We start from the raw sequence: 17805 nt of genomic DNA, 5'->3' as shown, positions 1-17805 counted from the left end.
TAAGTGTTTATAAATTACTACAAAGTGAAGCCAAGTTGTGAAAATAATAATGTAAAAGCTATAGTGAGGCTGTGCTCGTCTATTTGTGACTAAAAAAAGAAGAAAGCCTTATTAAAGAATTTAAGTTTAGCTATTTGGCCTATACTGTTTGTTCAAATAGTCATTCAGCACCCACCTAATAGCAAATGGCACTGTTGCATCCCTGTGGCTTCTAATGCAAGATGTAAGCTGCATATATCAGATTAAAGTGTGACCCACATACTATAGTTACAGTCTATCAACAGGGTTATTGATAGGCTGCTATGGAGAAATTCTAGTTGCCTATATTTCTGTGATTCCCATGAGAACTGAGTCCCCTTCTGGAATAACAATATCTGGATATTATAACAAGTTCAGTTTTGCTAACTCATTGATTGAATCATATCTGAGCTAGCTCTCGAGTTAGGATCAGAGCCTGCTTTGGCCTCAGACTAAAAACTATAGAAACGATATGACACACACAGGCCTGTGTGTGCTCCTGTTTAGTTACAGTCCATCCAGTCTCAGTGATGACCGTCATGGTGAAAGGCAATGACCGTCACATCACTGCTCTGACATCTTTACCCCTCCTGTCTGCCCACTGGGAGCAGTCACCCTTCATAAACCCTTTAACCCTGTCGACTCACACACTGGTCACGAGTAACAACCATAATATAAGTTTGTGCAGCAAAATTAATTAGAATATTTAAGCACACTATAAGTAAAAGTCCCATTATATTTGTGATGGATAATCCAAATAACTACAGGTAGCCTTACATGAACCTTTCAGAAGGGTGGTCAGTACTGAGGTTCCATAAATATATAAAGGATAATATAAATTCATGCAAAATGTTCATTTTGTTTTACCTAATGGAGACATAAATCATTCTTGTTTTGACATTCTTGAAAATTACTTTTATTTGTTTGTTCATTTTAAATTGGTACAAACCCGTCAATGTGGTGCATTTCGATGTAAGATCAAACATTTAAGAAATGTATTAAGTAATAGCACATACAATAAGTTAAAACATGTCACAAAAAAGACCAGCGGGTACATAGCAAGAATGTTTTATACACAAAACATCCTAAAACAGCGTAGGCCTACTGAAATATTTGTTTTTTTCCTCTTTAGATTTATGCTCCCGTCTCATGCAAACGAGACTGAGGTCGCCTAAGAAAAGTACCTCAATTAATTTGAGTGGGCACCGGTTTCTCCTTAAATTATCCAAGCGTTTAAATCCACATGCACAGTGCATGCCCGAGACCCAGTTCAATAGGCCTGCCTACAGTATGGTGCGTGTGTGGTAGGCTGTTACCACAATGTATACCCAATCTTATAAATATCCGTTTGACATAACACAACTTCACCTGAACACAATAACATGTGTGCGTAAAGACGCACCCAATGAAAACGTAAATACGACGATTGTTTGGCTCTCAATAATTAGGGCCTATATTCTAGAGATCATTACAATAGCATTTATCATCAATAGTTGATAAAAAAAATCATTTTTGAATTAACAAGATACATAACCCCAAACCCATGATGTTTTTTCTTCCAGTTGTCCATCTGTGTTGTCCTTTTCTCTTTTTTCATTATGTCTAGATGTCACACAGTCTCCATTTTCTCACATTTCAGGCCTGATTAGTTCGCTCGTTATGTCATTTGATCTAATAGCGGGAATAAAATCAGAAAAAGAGCCACACGGTGGGGCTTGGAGATGAAGTTATGAGGAGAGGGGTTCGGTGGGGATTCTTTCAAAAGTCACTAAGTGAAACTCATGGACACTGTGTGCTCCAGCGCTTTGCGCCGCAGTGACGCGATGCTTGTCCCTCGCCACATGTCACTGTCCGGGGAACCACACAGCTGCGGGGAGCCCGATACGTTTGAGGGGCCGGAGAGAGAGGCCGACATTCCGGGGAAATGCGACTGGTAGAGGTGTGACTGCAGATTGCCATTTGGGTTCAGGCCGTTGGAGAGACCCATGGAGTTTGGTGGGCCAGGACCAAGGCCGCACTGTGACAGAGACTGCATGCCCGGCTGGCGACCCATGGACGGCGGGAGCTGCAGCTGGGAGACCCCCGGCATCCCTGTGGCCCAGCGAGAGTCGTTGGCGTGGAAGGAGCACAGGCTGTTCTCCATTGCAGCCGCGGCAGAGAACTGCTGCAGACCCGGCGTTGGGAGCAACGTCCCCGGCGAGCGGAAAACGTTGGTGGTCTTCTTCCTTTTCTTCCATTTAGCGCGTCTATTCTGAAACCAAACCTGCAACAGGAGAGACAGAACCGTTAGCCATCAGAGGGACACATGTCTGAAGCAGTACCTATCTGTTTATTACACTGTAAAGAGAGCTGACTAACTTTAGGACATTGGGGTCGTTAGGCAAATGAAACTAAATGATTGCATATAAAGGCCTACAGTCAGGCACGTGCACAGATAGACCCCAAAGGGGGCTTGAGCACCTGCCATTTTGCCTCTGATTAAAGAAGTAATGTTTGATTTTTGCGCACATGTAACAGTTCTTAATGGTGGGGTATGTCATTTTGGAGAAACCAGCTCGAGTGCGCTAGAATTTGAAAGTACACAACCGGAAAAAATCTGCCTCTTCCTTCAGACTTCCTTACAGAGCCCCTCCTCCAACACACACGAACGCGCACATGACCAATGAGGGCACGAGATAAGTGTGTGCACAGATGGAAGGCTGACAGGCAGGTATAGGCCATCCAGTTATTTAAAAATGATTGGTCGTGCTTTTTACAGCACTACGGCTTCCACAGATGACATTTTTGTATGTATTTATTGTCAAAGCATTTAATATATTAATTGCTATCGGGATGTTAATAGCATTCCATGGAATAAAACAAAAAGTGTTTCTGAAATAAATTACATACCCCACCTTCAAAGGGTTAGCAACACAAAAGTTCCAAGACAATCGTTACAGTGTTTTCAACACAGAAGTGCTTTAGCCAATCGGAATGCAGATCCTGCAGTAGGCTACCGGAGGTGTGTGTGTGTGTGTGTGTGTGTGTGTGTGTGTGCGTGTGCGTGTGTGTTTAAGCTGTCAAATTATTGTCATTATTATTATTATTGGCTATATTTATAATATATATATAGGAGGGCCAGAAAATATCGTTTAGGGAAGTTAGAGGTTTCGTCCTTGATTCCCTGGTGAAATATACCCTGTTGTCCTTAGCGACACAACATCTGTGGGTCCTGGTCTAAATCGGAGTCAATAGCCTGGGTTGAGTTGGGGCAAACACATTGACAAGACATAACGGTAGATCTTCTGCAATTGGCCTAAATACCTCCCATCAGAATATATTCACTTCCACCGTAGCCAGGCCTTTGATTGGGTAATATTAGGTGTGATGCATGAGTCGGTTTAATTTATAACATTTAAATAATCTTCTTATAAGGTGGCTGCAAAAGCCAACCATTATTACATCCTGTTTTAAAAGACGTTATGTTTGGAACTGAAACAATCAAAAATACCAGGGTTGTGAATTTCATTGTAAAGATAAATACAACATACAAAAGGCAATTTGTGTACAGGCAGCAGTCATAGTTGTATTACTGGTGTTCGGTAGCAGTACATCGAACAATGTATCTTTCCAACATCTAATTTACAAGCAGATTAACAGAAAATTGCAGAACAAATGGCAGGCATTACTGTACACAATCCACGTGAACAATTCTCCACACGCACACTCGAGAACCACAAATACACCGACTCACGTACTGAGCTGAAAACGCACGCGTGTCCCAGTTGGGCTTTATAAAGATTTCATCATCTTCGGCCGTGATTAATGCGCGCGCGAGGCCGTGAGTCGATGCCTCCGTATTAAAAGTGAAATCTCGCTCTCATTCCGCTCAGCCATCCGTGAAACGTCGCCCAAACCCATTACACTTGGGGGGGGAAAGAAAATGCAATTTCTCATTCCATTAAAAAAGTACAATATATTATTGAGTCCTATTAAGACGTCGCTGATAGAGCATTTTAAAGGCTGTGGAGGCACGCGCCCTGTGAAGGCTGCACCTGCACGAGCTGCACTAATGTTTACCAACAGCAAGCAGGAGCCGAGCTGCACCGAGCACAGAGGATCCGACTCTACATATAATAAATAATTGATTATTAAGGTGACTAATGATTATAGGCTACTGGTTTTATTGCGTTCAGTGGGATAATTTGCATGAATTTCACATCACTGGTTAATAACCCGTTCAGTTAAATAAGACTGAAATTGGTTGATCATGTGTTTGGTTTATTAGAGGCTGGTATGTTTCTGCACGCTTGTTAAGAAAAAAGCACTTAAGTATTAGACAGTTTAAATTGTTGCAAAAGTGATAACGACCAAAATTATTAAATAACATTTTTTTAAATATAATCTCTACCCAAACATTAAGTCATTTTTGTGGGGATAATTTCTATAGATGTTTTTTTATAAAATCGTGTACATATTTGGCCGGGGTAACTCTCTTCCATTTGTAATGCTAAAATAAATAGATACATACATTGTCAAAGTCTTTAAAGCCACCCATGTAATGTAATTGTTAGGACAAACAGACACCAAACATTACCACTAATTTAAATGTTTAAGGATTAAAGTCACCACATATGGCTTTGTACAAAATGTTTATGTTGAATCTGAATATTTCGGAGTTTATGAGGAACGGATTCCTGCAGGTGTAAATAGTTTCAGCACCTCAGACAGAGACACTTTTATTTAGATCGGACATGGCTTCTCAGAATTAAATATGTCTTACTATCAGACTGAATTTGAACACACCATAGGAGATTTGAATTATACAATTCAATTAAAGTAGGCTTGAGGTGGTATTTTTTTCTATAAAAACTGTTATTGGACTATCAGAACCAAATAAATCCTTCACACTGCCGACAGTGAGTATATGAGGATTGATATAGTGATTGATACACCTTAATCAGAAATTATTTTTAAAGCGATAATATGACTAATTATAATCTGCACAACAGTCCACTGTAACATTATATAATATTTTAATTAATATAGAGTGCACCAGTGACGTAAATTCACGCTTTGATATTTCAGACATTTACTCCCAAAACCTAATAGCCACAATATTTGGTGACACAAATGCGTTGAGTGACAAATGTTTTAAAATACAGTTAAATAAATACAAAAAAACCTGTTAGAAGTGAACAAACTATATCTTACAAAAGAACTGAGTGACTGAATGTTCGCCTGTTGTGAATATATAATGTTTTGCTCACTGTTTTTCAGATGGAGTTAAAGGATTATTTTTAGAAGTGTAAATCGCTTAAAAATTATACAAGACCAAAACACATTCCCTGATATACAACGGCAGTATTTTCATCCTGTGAAATTCACATTGCAGATGTGTTTACCTGAACTGCAGATGTGTTTACCTGAACTCTGGACTCGGTGAGGCCGACCCTCAGTGCCAGTTCCTCCCTCATGAAGATATCAGGGTAGTGGGTTTTGGCGAAGCTGCGCTCCAGCTCGTTGAGCTGCGCCGGGGTGAAGCGCGTCCTGTGGCGCTTCTGTTTGCTGGAGGACTGACTGGAGCTCTGCTGCGGCTGCTGCTGCTGCTGCTGCTGCTGCTTCTCCTGCTCCTTCCCGTTCACTTGCATGCCGGCAGAGTTGGATCCCACCGTAGCGATATCTTCTCCCGGCAGGAGAGTGGTTCCCTCTACAGAATCTGAACCAGGGGCCATGTCTCCAGGATGCCCCTGGTCTTGCAACCCACCACCCAGCCGGCACTTGAGAGCCTCCCGGTGTCCGAGTAACTCTGCAGCATCCTTCATCCCTGAGAAGATGAGGAGGAGAGTCTTTGAGTAAATACATGGGGAACCTTACAGCGCAGCATCTTTAAATGAGAGTTACGTGAAACGATTTTTCTTCTTGATGACAACAGACATGCATTAATTCAAAGATTATAACACATACACTCAATATAGCTTGGGTCGTAATTTTACTGGGAATTTTAGCTGTCAGATAATTCCCCCGGAAAAATGTATGTAAATAATTGCTTTAAACAACGATAAAACACTTAGCTGTTAACACAATCAAGCACAGTCTATCTATCACATCACAAGGTTTAATAAGAAGTTGAAAGCTTACACTGGAGTTTAGGGCCGGAGTTTAGTGATGATAACTCACCCAGCCGAGCATCCAGGAGGTCGGCGTGAGAGAGCATCGCGTACCGCTCCAGGGTGAAATCGCTCCAAAAAAAATCCCACAACTTTGGGGCAATTTAAAAAGTATACATCGTCTAAATGAACGAAAATTCGGTTTGTGGTTAAAAAAGGAGGTCCCTTGCATTATAATGTCCTTTAGAGCGATGGGGAGGCGCTTATTAGTTGAAAGAACCCGTGAGCTTCCTCAAATAAGAGCCAATCAGAACAGGAGCTTGGAAATGTCAGCGACGTGACTCCCCCCTCTTTCTTACACACATACGCACGTTCGCTTACGCGCACGCGAACAGACAAAAACGCGCACGAAACACTACAATTCAATTCAATCCTCTGCCATTCCGTCCTCTGATTTATTAGCTTTTCATGCTCAAATTATTCCACGTTAAACGTCTTAATGTGTTTGTTTAATCTCATATCTTTGTGCCATGACAGGACTCCTGTTTGTAGATGTGTAAAACACTGAAGGGGAGCTCATGCAAATATAAGGCTGCTTTATTTCAGATCCATGTTGAATAAACGTACGATTAATTAAGCAAGAAAATGTATTGCCATTAAAAAATTCGGCATATCCAAATCTCAATTTTCAAATCATTGCATCAGCCTGCAGACAGGAACCCTATTTTCAAGCTGAGTATGATTGTTGATATAAAATACTGTGTATTTCCTGTTGAGGTGGATAGCAGATTGATTGTGTTCTGTTAACAGTGTGGACAGAAGTTAAAAAAAGAAAATAAACAAATGTAGGAGATGAGTAGCCATACGCCAGGCCTCCTTTCCCCACATCAGAGCCCCACTTCCCCCGTCCTTGGATCACAAACAAAACGAATATCGTTCCCATTCCCCCATGGCAGGTGATTTGTGGAGACAAATCGAGGAAATAAATAAATAAACGAGTACAGATGGATTTAAGCTCTGTTAGTGATCGGCCGCTTTAACTCTTATCGACTTTTCATCAACGCAGGCGCAATTAAAGGTATTTAGGCCTGTTTGGTTACAAAAAAAAAATCAGACGTGGTGGACCCTAAACGATTGTGCCCCTTTAGCAGTGGTCCATAAGTAGGTCTATTATACAATTAACAGGACAGCCATTGATCTGCGCCCCACTCTTACTTCTCCAGACAGTGCTGGTTAGAGAGGGCTTTTGGCAGATGTCAGGGTGAGCCTGCTGAATACCCCACCGCCTGGGACTAAATGGGCTTCTTTGCAGCGGCACAAAGGAGGCGTCCGAGCGAGGACTCCTCTCTCTCCTCCTGCTCCACATAGGCAGCTCATCTTTTATGCTCCTCAACCACAATCTGCCGGGACGCAGGGATGTAGACTATGTGGCACAGCGTGACACGTAAGGAAATAGACCTGTGCGTGGTGCACTGACATTGGGGAGGCTGTGAGCAGCTCCCGGAGGTTCAGGAGAAGAATTCAGCATCAGCTGAGGCTCGATGCGTTTGATTCAGACGCGTAGACCAGGAGAGGAGAGGGACTGAGTGTTGGGAGTTGTAAGGCCAACCCTGCATGCGTTTATGAAGGGCTAGAGCCAGGAGAGACGGTCTGTATGCTTTGGAAGTAGTTTGTTTTCCAATTAGTGTAAGCGTAAAGACAAATAATGAAAAGTAAAATGAATAAATACGAATACATTTATTTTATTTTATTTGACTCATGAAGCTCAGAATATTTCTTTTTTTCCCTCTAAAATAAGATGTCTTGTGCATGAATTAATATTTAAATAATGAATAATTTATGATAATACTATGTAAATTATGAAGTAAGTAAATGAAAGAGTACATGTATTTCATTCTAATTTAGGACTATTGTGAGGCAGTAATTCAATGTATTATTTGAATCGAATTTGAACAAAGTATGCTCAGTTTTTTTCAAACAATTACAGTGACAGTATGCATGTTCATTTTATAAATGTATTAATGATGTTTATTATTACTATTATTATTATTATTTACATATTTTATTGTTGTTGTTGTCGTTTTTGAAAAAGCCCAATTGTGAATAATTGGTAATCAGATTTTGCTCAACAACAACAACAACAACAACAACAATGTTATAATTATTAATTCATATTATTGAATTGTATTCTTTAAACTATTGAAAGCAATGCTTTTAAAAGACAAAGCCTAATGTAAAATGTGTGTTATGGACACTGGATTTACACAAGAAATAGCACGTTAAAATCAAAAGGTTGCAGTTATTGTTACCGTGTATACCTAGCCTATATGTGAAGACTGCATGATAAATATTGCTATTGTGGTTTGTTGAAGTGAAAACAGGCCGGAGAGCAGACATCCCCTCAGCTGTCCGATCCCCAGGCTGTAACTTATTGCTGTAATAAGAGGAACCCACTTGAAATGGGTCTATGTCTCACTCAGCCTCCCTAACTGGACCGCATCAATCTTCCCCAGTAAAAACACACTCACATACAATCCTCCCGGGTTAATGCGGCGCATCTGAGTGCGGAACGGCTGTTTACACGCGAGGAGACACTTTTAATGGAAGCGCACCAAAAACAAATGCAATTTTGTAGAGCAATTTCAAAGATCAAGAATTCCGTGTCCACCCTCTCCGCGGTTTTTTAGCAATCAAACTGCGTTAAATCCATTGCTCATATGGGCCTTTGCAGAGCAGGTTAAAATAACACACGTAACGAAGGCAGGTGCATGGATAAGATGTTTTACACCAAAACCAAATATGGACCAGCAGGCGAGCTGGTTGTTTCTTATGTTAAGGCCTACTGCATGATCGCATCGTGGAAATATACATTCGCGCAGTTAAAACATAAAACAAATCTTAAAGGAACATCGATTTCCCATCTGCAGAAACGGATCTCTAACACACCAGACTGTAGTTGTGTTCAGGTGATTTGATGACAGTCGGAGGAATAAGAAGCAGACCAATAAGTGCGTTGCATCCCAGTCCTGGAGATGCAGAGAGGCGAGAGCGGGGAGCCACAGGCAGGCAAAGCCATTAGAGGCTCCCCTCTTCGACCACCCTGTCTGGCTGCACCACCCCGCGCATCTCATGCCCCAATTAGGCCCCATGCCCTCCGCCTGCTCTCCGTTACTGCGTGATCTGGTGGACAGGACGGTAATCACGGCTTCAAATAAAATAATCAGCAAAGAAGAGCCATTTCCTTAATGAGGAAGAAGAGGCGTGTGTCACGGAGAGTATGGTGTCGTATGCATGCGTGTGTGTGCGTGTGCGTGTGTGTCAAGCCCTGTTGTTGATGGTGGTTTGGGGGTTATTAAAATAGCAATGAGAGTCACAGTGTCATTAACACTTGGTGTTCAGAGTCACGGCAGGTTCAAAACGGCCTCGTTAGCTCTGCTGTAAATATTTGACCCCGTGCTCAGGTGTTCTATTAGGATCATTTGTAATCCAGAAACACAGCCAGGATTAACAATCTCAGGTTAAATTCAAAGGCATAATGTGATGTGGTCCATCAACATGTTATCCATGTCACTGGACCACAGTGTCACTTGTATGTTACTTCATACTTGGTTTACATCTGTAGATGTTAGACTTTTTGGCTTTTAGGAGCTAAAACAAGATTCAAAAGAAAACACTGTAAATTCACCACAAAGCCTCATCAAAATACATGTTACACTTATACTCCCAACATAATCTCTCAGCAGGTGAATGCAGGATGAACCGTTATAAAACCAAGCTCTAAAAACTGTACCATATTTGTGTTGTTGTGATGATTTAATGACTAATTATAGCTTCAAGAGACCACAAATATTGACTATTCAGCTAACATTCTCTTAGACAATTAAGGACATTTAACACATGATTAGTCACCTAATTGACTAAAAGGTTGCGGCCCTAAACATCACACACGTTCATTGAAACAAAAAGGTCACTGCTGGTGCTCGCGGTTATAATCACAATATGTGCATCCAAATCACAAATGCATTGAGTATTTATATCATTCAATTTTAAAGGAGCTGGAGCTGCCAATATATGGTGCCAACACCATTTTGGTAATTTCCCAAATGTAGTTAATTTTATAATTTCTACAGTGTCACATTTTTGCAAACTTTATAACGAATAAAATCCTTTAAATGTGTGGTGATCCATTTGATATTCAAGCTGTTTTCCTCACTGTCTAAAAACTAGACATATTGGAAATGCAGAGTTTAAGGGCAACAGCAAAACAAATCTTCCTTGAAATCTGTTTTGACAGCTTATTGGCTCCGAGTATCTACTGAGGTCTGCTACACAATTCTGATAAAAGCTTGACTCCACATGATCGTGAGTGCTATATGTTTTCATTATTTTTTCAGTACTGGCAGCAGTGCAAAGCAGTGGTGCTTGAATGTGCTTTTTCTGCGTTAATTTAATTTCTCTGCATAAATACCTATTTTAACACATTTAAAACGGAAGCATATTAAACCAACAAGGTTAGAGTACTAAACCTGTAATCTATTGTATTTACAGTCTGACCTCAGTCACTTGGGCTCCTCCAGCTGTCTACAGATCTAATTCCTTCTCCTCCCAGACACCTTGACTTTCCCTGCAGACAGTTCTGCTCCAGCTATTAGAATATGTTCTTTCTTAAGTCCGGTCATTAGTTAGGTCCATTACTGTGGCTCCATCATTAGGAAGCTGTAATGCATCATTGAAGGTAATGAGTGCCTAACATTACAGGTGCCAGCCAGCCCTCGACACACTGAGCAGGAACCTTTTACACTGCAGCCTGGAAACATCTCAGCTTTACTCATTTTAACGTAGAATCTGTCAGTGAGGTAATAGTGGCATTAAAAGAGATCATTTATGTTCTGATGCGATATTTATTTCATATGCAAGATTTGAATTTCCTAACAAAGAGTTGATTTACGTAGATGATTAACTAAAAAATTATTGATGATTAAACAGTAAGAAAATAATATTTGTGATTGTCGCAAACGTGTATATTATTTCACAAATACCTCCTGCAGAGACTTAAAAAAACAGATAAAAGGGGAGGGACTTGGGTCAGTAATATCTCTGAGTAGCTTGAAATTAGAAACATGTGCTGGTAATTATCAAACTGGCAGCAAAGCCACATCATGCAATTTTAATGCCTCAGCAAATTAAAGAATAAATGGGATCAGTCTCTTTGGACCTTGCTCGCTCTGACTTGCCCACTTGATCTACCTGATACTTCAAGTGTGTGACTCGCCCACTCTAGACATACACACACACACAAGGTAGAGAAAAATGTTCGAGCATAAACACACATCCTAAAAATGAGTTGATTGTGTGATGATAGGACAATGTGAAAGCAATGCAGCAAAACCTATAAAACTAATCGAAAAGGTGCACATACACTTGTTGTATTCCTCATGTTTTCAGCGCGTTACTCACCCAGCCAGCTCATCTCTCACTTCACAAATCCCACACTTTCCCATCCATCCATTCTCTTTATCATCCTCTCCTCCCCTTCTCTCTCTCTCCTCTCCTCTCCATCCACTCCGCCACTTTTCTGCTGCTTCTCTGCTAAACACGGCGCACTACCCCTCCCAAGATTAATTGATCATCAATTTAGCTCTAATTTGGACCAAGTCAGCTGGTAAATGGGGCAGTTTTCCCTGATTGTTAGTGAAATGTGTGCAAGTACATTGATACATTTTGATTATTTATCAATTACAACCAAATGAACTAAATCTATTGAATATATTCTAGCCTGATTGCCATAATAGAGTTTGAAAATATGGCTATTGATAATGATTCCGGCTAATAGTCTTTTCCGGCCGTGGTTGCCGGCTTGTCGGAATGACAACACAAAACTCATTTTTCACAGAATCAGCTGAGTGAGTGCGAGGCCGATCTTTCATTAATCAGTCACATTACGGAGCTGATACGCCGTAATACGCAATGCTTTCCTCACAAAGACTCAAACACTTTGTCATATTTTATGTCAATTACCAGTCATTTCGTTGTGTTCCATCAAGACATCATGTAATAGTTAACATATGCTAGGTAAAGCTCCCCTGTCCCGCCCCCGGGTGGCTCCATTGGAGGATGCCGTGTCTGTGTTGTGTGGGGCCGATGATGAAATGGGCCCTGCTCTTAATTTATTATTTTTCCTGAGCTGAGGCGCTTATAGGAAGGGTGGAGCACAGGTTTTTTTTTTTTTTTTAAATGGACCTGCCATAGTGTTTTCCCAAAGTTAATGGAAAAGCAGCTTGCTGGAAAATAGAAGAGGGAAAAATTGGAATTAGGTTCAGAGGCTTTCACACACAATAACAAGGGAGAACTATGAGCCAAGGGCTCATTTCAGCACACACAAATTAAGGCTGTCATATTCTCACAGCCTTCCCTATTAACTAAAGGTGATCTTTTAGTTTTTTATTTATATTATATAATAAAAGTATGTGACACAAATGCTCCGTCTAAATCCGTAAAAATTAAAGGGACAAAATGCCATTTGATATGATATTTGTAGAAATGGTAGCATGGAGAATAACTCTGTTCCATTCAGTGATTTGATTTAAAATGCGTCTTACCTCTGCAGCCAGACCGCTGGGAAAAGGGAAGGAGCTGAAATAACTGCGATATCAGCCTTCCTTTTTAATCAATGATATGAGCCCCTCTGCACCAATCATGGCTGCTGGAAGCAACTTAATGATCAGCATTTAGGCTGGGGCAGGTAAACCACGGCGCTATAGAGCCAACACAGGGGCCAACTGCAGGAGAATTAACCCAGTCCAGATCTAATATGCTGGTGTCAGCTCTGGTTAGTTCATGGCTAACTGTGGCCTGTATTGGCAGTGGCATAGCATCCAGCGTTGTCTCCCTCAAATGCCAGCAGGCAGCTATCTATAATCGATGGCCACTTTTAATTGGACAGGCTGTCTGTTAGTGGACAGTGAAGGTTGTGCAGGAGAGGCAGCACTGTATTTACCCCATGTTTATTGTGGATAAATAGGTCGGGGACGTCGGAGGTTTTCTCTTTAAAAAGCCAATCAAGGCTTCTGCTGTTGCATGACAGTCAATTATATCTGGACATTTCACACAGTGACCCTCAAAAAAGTATTCCAGTCATAAATGCTGTGATAAGCATTCAACGCTAAAGATTTCAATATTATTATTTTATTAGTCAATATATTATTTTCAAATGATGAGCCAATATGCACTAATATTGGTCTGGTGTTAGGCCATTGTGCAGAGTCAATAATATATCTTTTTAAATCTGTAAACAACAAAACAATTCAATGGTTTATAATAAATGCACTATAGCTTCGTTTCCAGTGCTACAATATAAAAGGAAAAAACTTGGTTACGCAAATGTCATTTAAGCCTGATTGAAATGAGATGGCCTATTATATCCAAACAAACTCATCTAAAAATAAAGGTATTGGAGTTGAAGATATGGAATCATAACAGCAATACCTTCTGTAATGTAGTCAATAAATGAAATCAGACATTATTAGCCTCATTTCTATACCGAGGCACGGAGGTCAGAGAAAAGGAGAAATGTGAATTAATTCTCTTTAAGCCGGAACGACCTACAGATGCTGGGTTGAAAGGATTTTCAATCCGTTTCCACATACTATCATTATTTCCAAAATGAAACTCCACAGAGGTAGGGCTACCACCTTGACTAATAAGCCTAAGTGACTCTTCCTTTATTTTTCCTCTTGATTTGAAACCTCTGAGGTGCGCGAGCCTGATACAGTGAAGTGTATCATACAGATCTTCGACCACATGTTTAAAACTGGCCTACATCTGAACAACATTGCCTTAATGGTCCATTCTCATGTCTCCTCCTCATGGTGGATGATTGCTGCCCCCAATCGCAAGTCTCTGCTCTGCTTTTTTCTCCTTTCTATTTTGTTATCAGGCTAATATATTTTAAAGCACTGCGAGGAGACTGGAAGCAGGAGACGGAGGGCCACCGGTGGACATGCTGCTTTTGGCGCAGCCTCTAATTGATATTGAGCGAGCTGCTGGTGAGGAGCGCACAGGGCCACTGCTGGCTAATCTATGCTTTAATCAGCGTGTGTAATGAGAGTGGCGGCATGCTCGGAGAGAAAAGAGACTTACAAGCAACGTCTGTCAGGGTCTGGGGGAAAATGTTGGCTCTAATTGTCGTGATTAAAGAAAACCAGAAGACTCTGGACTGCGAGGGAGGTTGCTTTTCCTTCAGCACCACCTGAGGCTGGGCCATCAGACGCTGTCCAAGGTGCTGAAGATGTAGACGCATGTAACACGGACCTATAACTGGCACTGTGCCACCTATGGTGAAATCTCTATGCATCTATTTTCAAACCTAGGTGCATAGATCTCCATTAGAAAAGCCTATCACAATTCTGGGTGGGGATAAGATAATTAGTGAATGAATCTGCTATTGTAACGGAACAAACCATGCCGAGAGGAGAGGCAGGAGGAAAGCAGGCAGGCCGCAGACTGAATAGCAAGAGGGAACATTAGTAGAGGTGTGTGTGGGAAAACTGTCTGGCAATTAACAGGGCTTTAGAGATGACGTGCGACGCACTCACACACACATAACCATGCTTGCACGCACACGTAGGCCTACACATCACATGCCAAACACATGTATTGGCACACTTTGGCCACACACGCAAACACTTACAATGTGTGCAGCACCAGATAACAAATAGCCCTGTATAAAGCAAAAACATTGTAAAACTTCTCCATTTTAAACGATATGCTACTGTATTAGAGGTGTTTATTCAAAAGGTATTTTGTGCTGCTAAATTGCATTGAGGTATGCAAGTTAAACCATATGTAAAACACAGTGTGTCTTATGTACCACCTGTGTCAAAATAAAACTCAAATAAGCAAGACCTATACCAAAAAGTAGTTTTAACATTATATGAACATTTTTGACAGAGTTTAGTACAGGTTAGTTGTTTTAATTGAATGCCAACGTACAGGTGTTTCTATTTTCTGGTGCACTCGTGTGTACTGACAGATAGAGAGGAAGGAGGGAGAAGGTAGGAGAAGAGAAAAACAGCGCCATTTTGCTTGGAGGCCTCAGTAAAGCTGTCTGACAGTCTGCCTGCTGCTAGGCTGTGATTAGGCCCTCATCTATCCGGTGTCAGGTGACGCTCGTGTCCAGAAAATCACAAGACATAAACGGGTCTGACTGAGGTGTGAGAGGAGAGAGAGAGAGAGAGAGAGAGAGAGAGAGAGAGAGAGAGAGCTAGAGAGAGAGATGAGAGAGAGAGAGAGAGAGAGAGAGGGGGGGGGGGAGCAGTAGGCAGAGAGAGGGCAGTCCACTTCCTGTCCCCGGTAGCAACACTACGATGTCCTTTCATATCAATCTCACCTGCATGAATTGATACACATTATGTGAGCAATGCACACATCTACAGAGTCTTGTTTGCCTTTTGTGTAAATAACACACTTGATGTGTAAGCATGTATTTCAAATAGATATATTGTTTTAATATTAGCACAACAGTGTGCAGAGGGATTTCCCCCCAAACAAAATGAGATATCCATCCAGCCCACCAAAGTGACAACTTCTCTAACAACATGATTGATAACACAAACTGGGAAGATATCATGGCACTTTTTAAAGGTTAGGAGGCACCTGGCCTGACAAAATGATTACACTTGCACAAAGTGTGTCCCTATACATTTAAGAGATGATGAACATTGGGTGATGTTGTTGTTATCAATGATATTGTGTTTTTGTCTTATTTAACTGCAATAATTAGCAAATGACCAGTGGGAAATTTGAAATTAGCTGTTGCAAAATATGAAAATGTGAAGGAAACAAATTGGGGCTGCAGGTTAAACCACAATAATTTGAGTATTTCCTTAAATAAACCTTATATTTACTTTAATTATTCTTTACAAACCTGATGTGTTGTATGATTACTTGATGTATATATCTTTAAACACAATTATTAACCTCTTTTATAATATTATTTGCCTAAATAACAGAACAACCAACACTGGAGCATTTCCCCTTTATGCTCCCTATTTGAAAAATGTCCGGCTGGACGGAGAAATTGAGATATCAGGAGCGATTGTATTTATGAGGCTTTCTGACAAATAGGCGCAGTTACGCTCCGCCGGCGCACTGCCTGTTTACATAGACCAGCTCCATTTTATCGCGAGGCATTTATGGAGCGTGTATGTGGTTGTGTATCGACGTGCAAGAGCGTGTACGTGAGTGTGCATGTGTGTCGTGCACAGATGGCCTGGTGACCTTGGAGGGGGTCACCTGTGAGGGGGTGAGGCATCCCGCAGAGAAAGGAGACCAACCAGAGCTCCGGCTCACCTTCCAACCTGTGAAGATGCTGAAGTTGTGAAGGTGACTGCGTGCTTTTCCCTCATACATCTGGAAGTATGAACTTCCTGTATGCACTGTGCCTCTCCTGGGCTCCCCGGCGCTCTAACTGCCTATTATGGCTCTAATTGGAACGACCCAGAGTTATTTCCTTTACAAATAAAGTGCCTTTGAAATAGATTAGAGAAATATGTATGAATTTTAGCTTAATTTATTTGATCATTTCACATTACAAAGCAGCGTAGTGCTCAAATGTGATAACACGTTTTCAGTTCCTTTCATTATGTAAGATAAATTAGACCTCGATAGGATTTCACTGGGGCGCGGTAGTCCCTCGGATGAAATGTAATTTGTGGGGAGAATTTGTTGTATCTGTCACAAATATTCCCAATTAGCCGCGTAATTATTTGAGGGTTTCTGCAATTACGGCTTAAAACGGTAAATGTGAAGCCGTAGCTGTCCCTAATTGGTCTAGATTTGATATTTTGCATATTTGCATAATGAGGAAATTGGGAGGAAATTGTGTTCATCCATTTGTGAAAAAATCTATGAATTTTATGAATCTGAAAGCCATCCCCTTGCGGTGGGTGACTTTGCCTCAGCTCCCAGAGGAAGCAGGGCGGGAGCGCGCAGGGCACGGTCACGTCTCCATGTGTGCTCGAGACAGCAATATACAGTCACCGAGCAGTCGGCTTACTCTGCAGGAAACGTTGCTTAAATCTATGCGTTTGTAACTTGCAAATAATATGGCGATTAAAACAAATATCATGAAAAAACTGTTTTGATTTATATTTAGTACAACCAATAAAAGCACTACAGTATTACTAGAGTGGGACAATGTGAATCACATGAAATATATGTTATGGAATTTGCTTTTAGCGACTGATCATTTATTAAGCATTAGCAAAAGGGCAAGCTTATCTTTCTCATTGTCCATCAGTTAACAAACAATATGGCTGTATGGTTTTATTAAGAAGTCTTTGATTTTGTCATTAGGTTTATATTAGATAATTCACCCAGATTGGTCTGTGAGACTTAATTATGCATTATCACAGTGTGCTGATTGATATTGAGAAAGCTAAGTGTTCTATGTAATTGGTAATAAAGAAGGCAATTTTAGAAAGTTGTCCAATCAGTAATGATTATGTGGCCGTGAGTAGGTAATGATGTTAACCCTATTTGCCTCTTACCCAGTCCACCTCTGGCGTATCAAATCTTAAATATAATAAGGTCTACAAAAAGAGGAAATAGCCTGACCACTCACATTAACTTTATTAGAAATATTTGTTTCTATAGTTGATGAACATTTAAAAAAAATTAGATCAAAAGGCCCAGACTC

At 40.8% G+C, this 17805-nt stretch overlaps 1 protein-coding gene across 2 annotated transcripts; it reads right to left on the bottom strand.

Moving 5' to 3' along the window:
* Positions 1–943: 943 nt before the first annotated feature.
* On the bottom strand, positions 944–6291 carry LOC117561188 (homeobox protein orthopedia B-like). 2 transcript variants are annotated; one of them, XM_034238492.1, is made up of 3 exons: positions 6139–6291; positions 5403–5824; positions 944–2281 (listed from the first exon to the last, which is right to left on the bottom strand). In XM_034238492.1, the coding sequence occupies exons 1-3, from the start codon at positions 6212–6214 to the stop codon at positions 1787–1789; spliced, it is 993 nt and encodes a 330-aa protein (XP_034094383.1). In that variant the 5' UTR covers positions 6215–6291; the 3' UTR covers positions 944–1786. The 2 variants fall into 2 exon arrangements, with proteins under 2 accessions (XP_034094383.1, XP_034094386.1); XM_034238495.1 differs by having other exon boundaries at positions 5424–5824.
* Positions 6292–17805: the final 11514 nt, after the last annotated feature.

Source organism: Gymnodraco acuticeps, unplaced genomic scaffold (assembly GCF_902827175.1).
Source record: "Gymnodraco acuticeps unplaced genomic scaffold, fGymAcu1.1, whole genome shotgun sequence".
NCBI lineage: Eukaryota > Metazoa > Chordata > Actinopteri > Perciformes > Bathydraconidae > Gymnodraco > Gymnodraco acuticeps.
The sequence above is the reverse complement of the archived record's forward strand: the minus strand, read 5'-3'. Positions and strand labels throughout refer to the sequence as shown.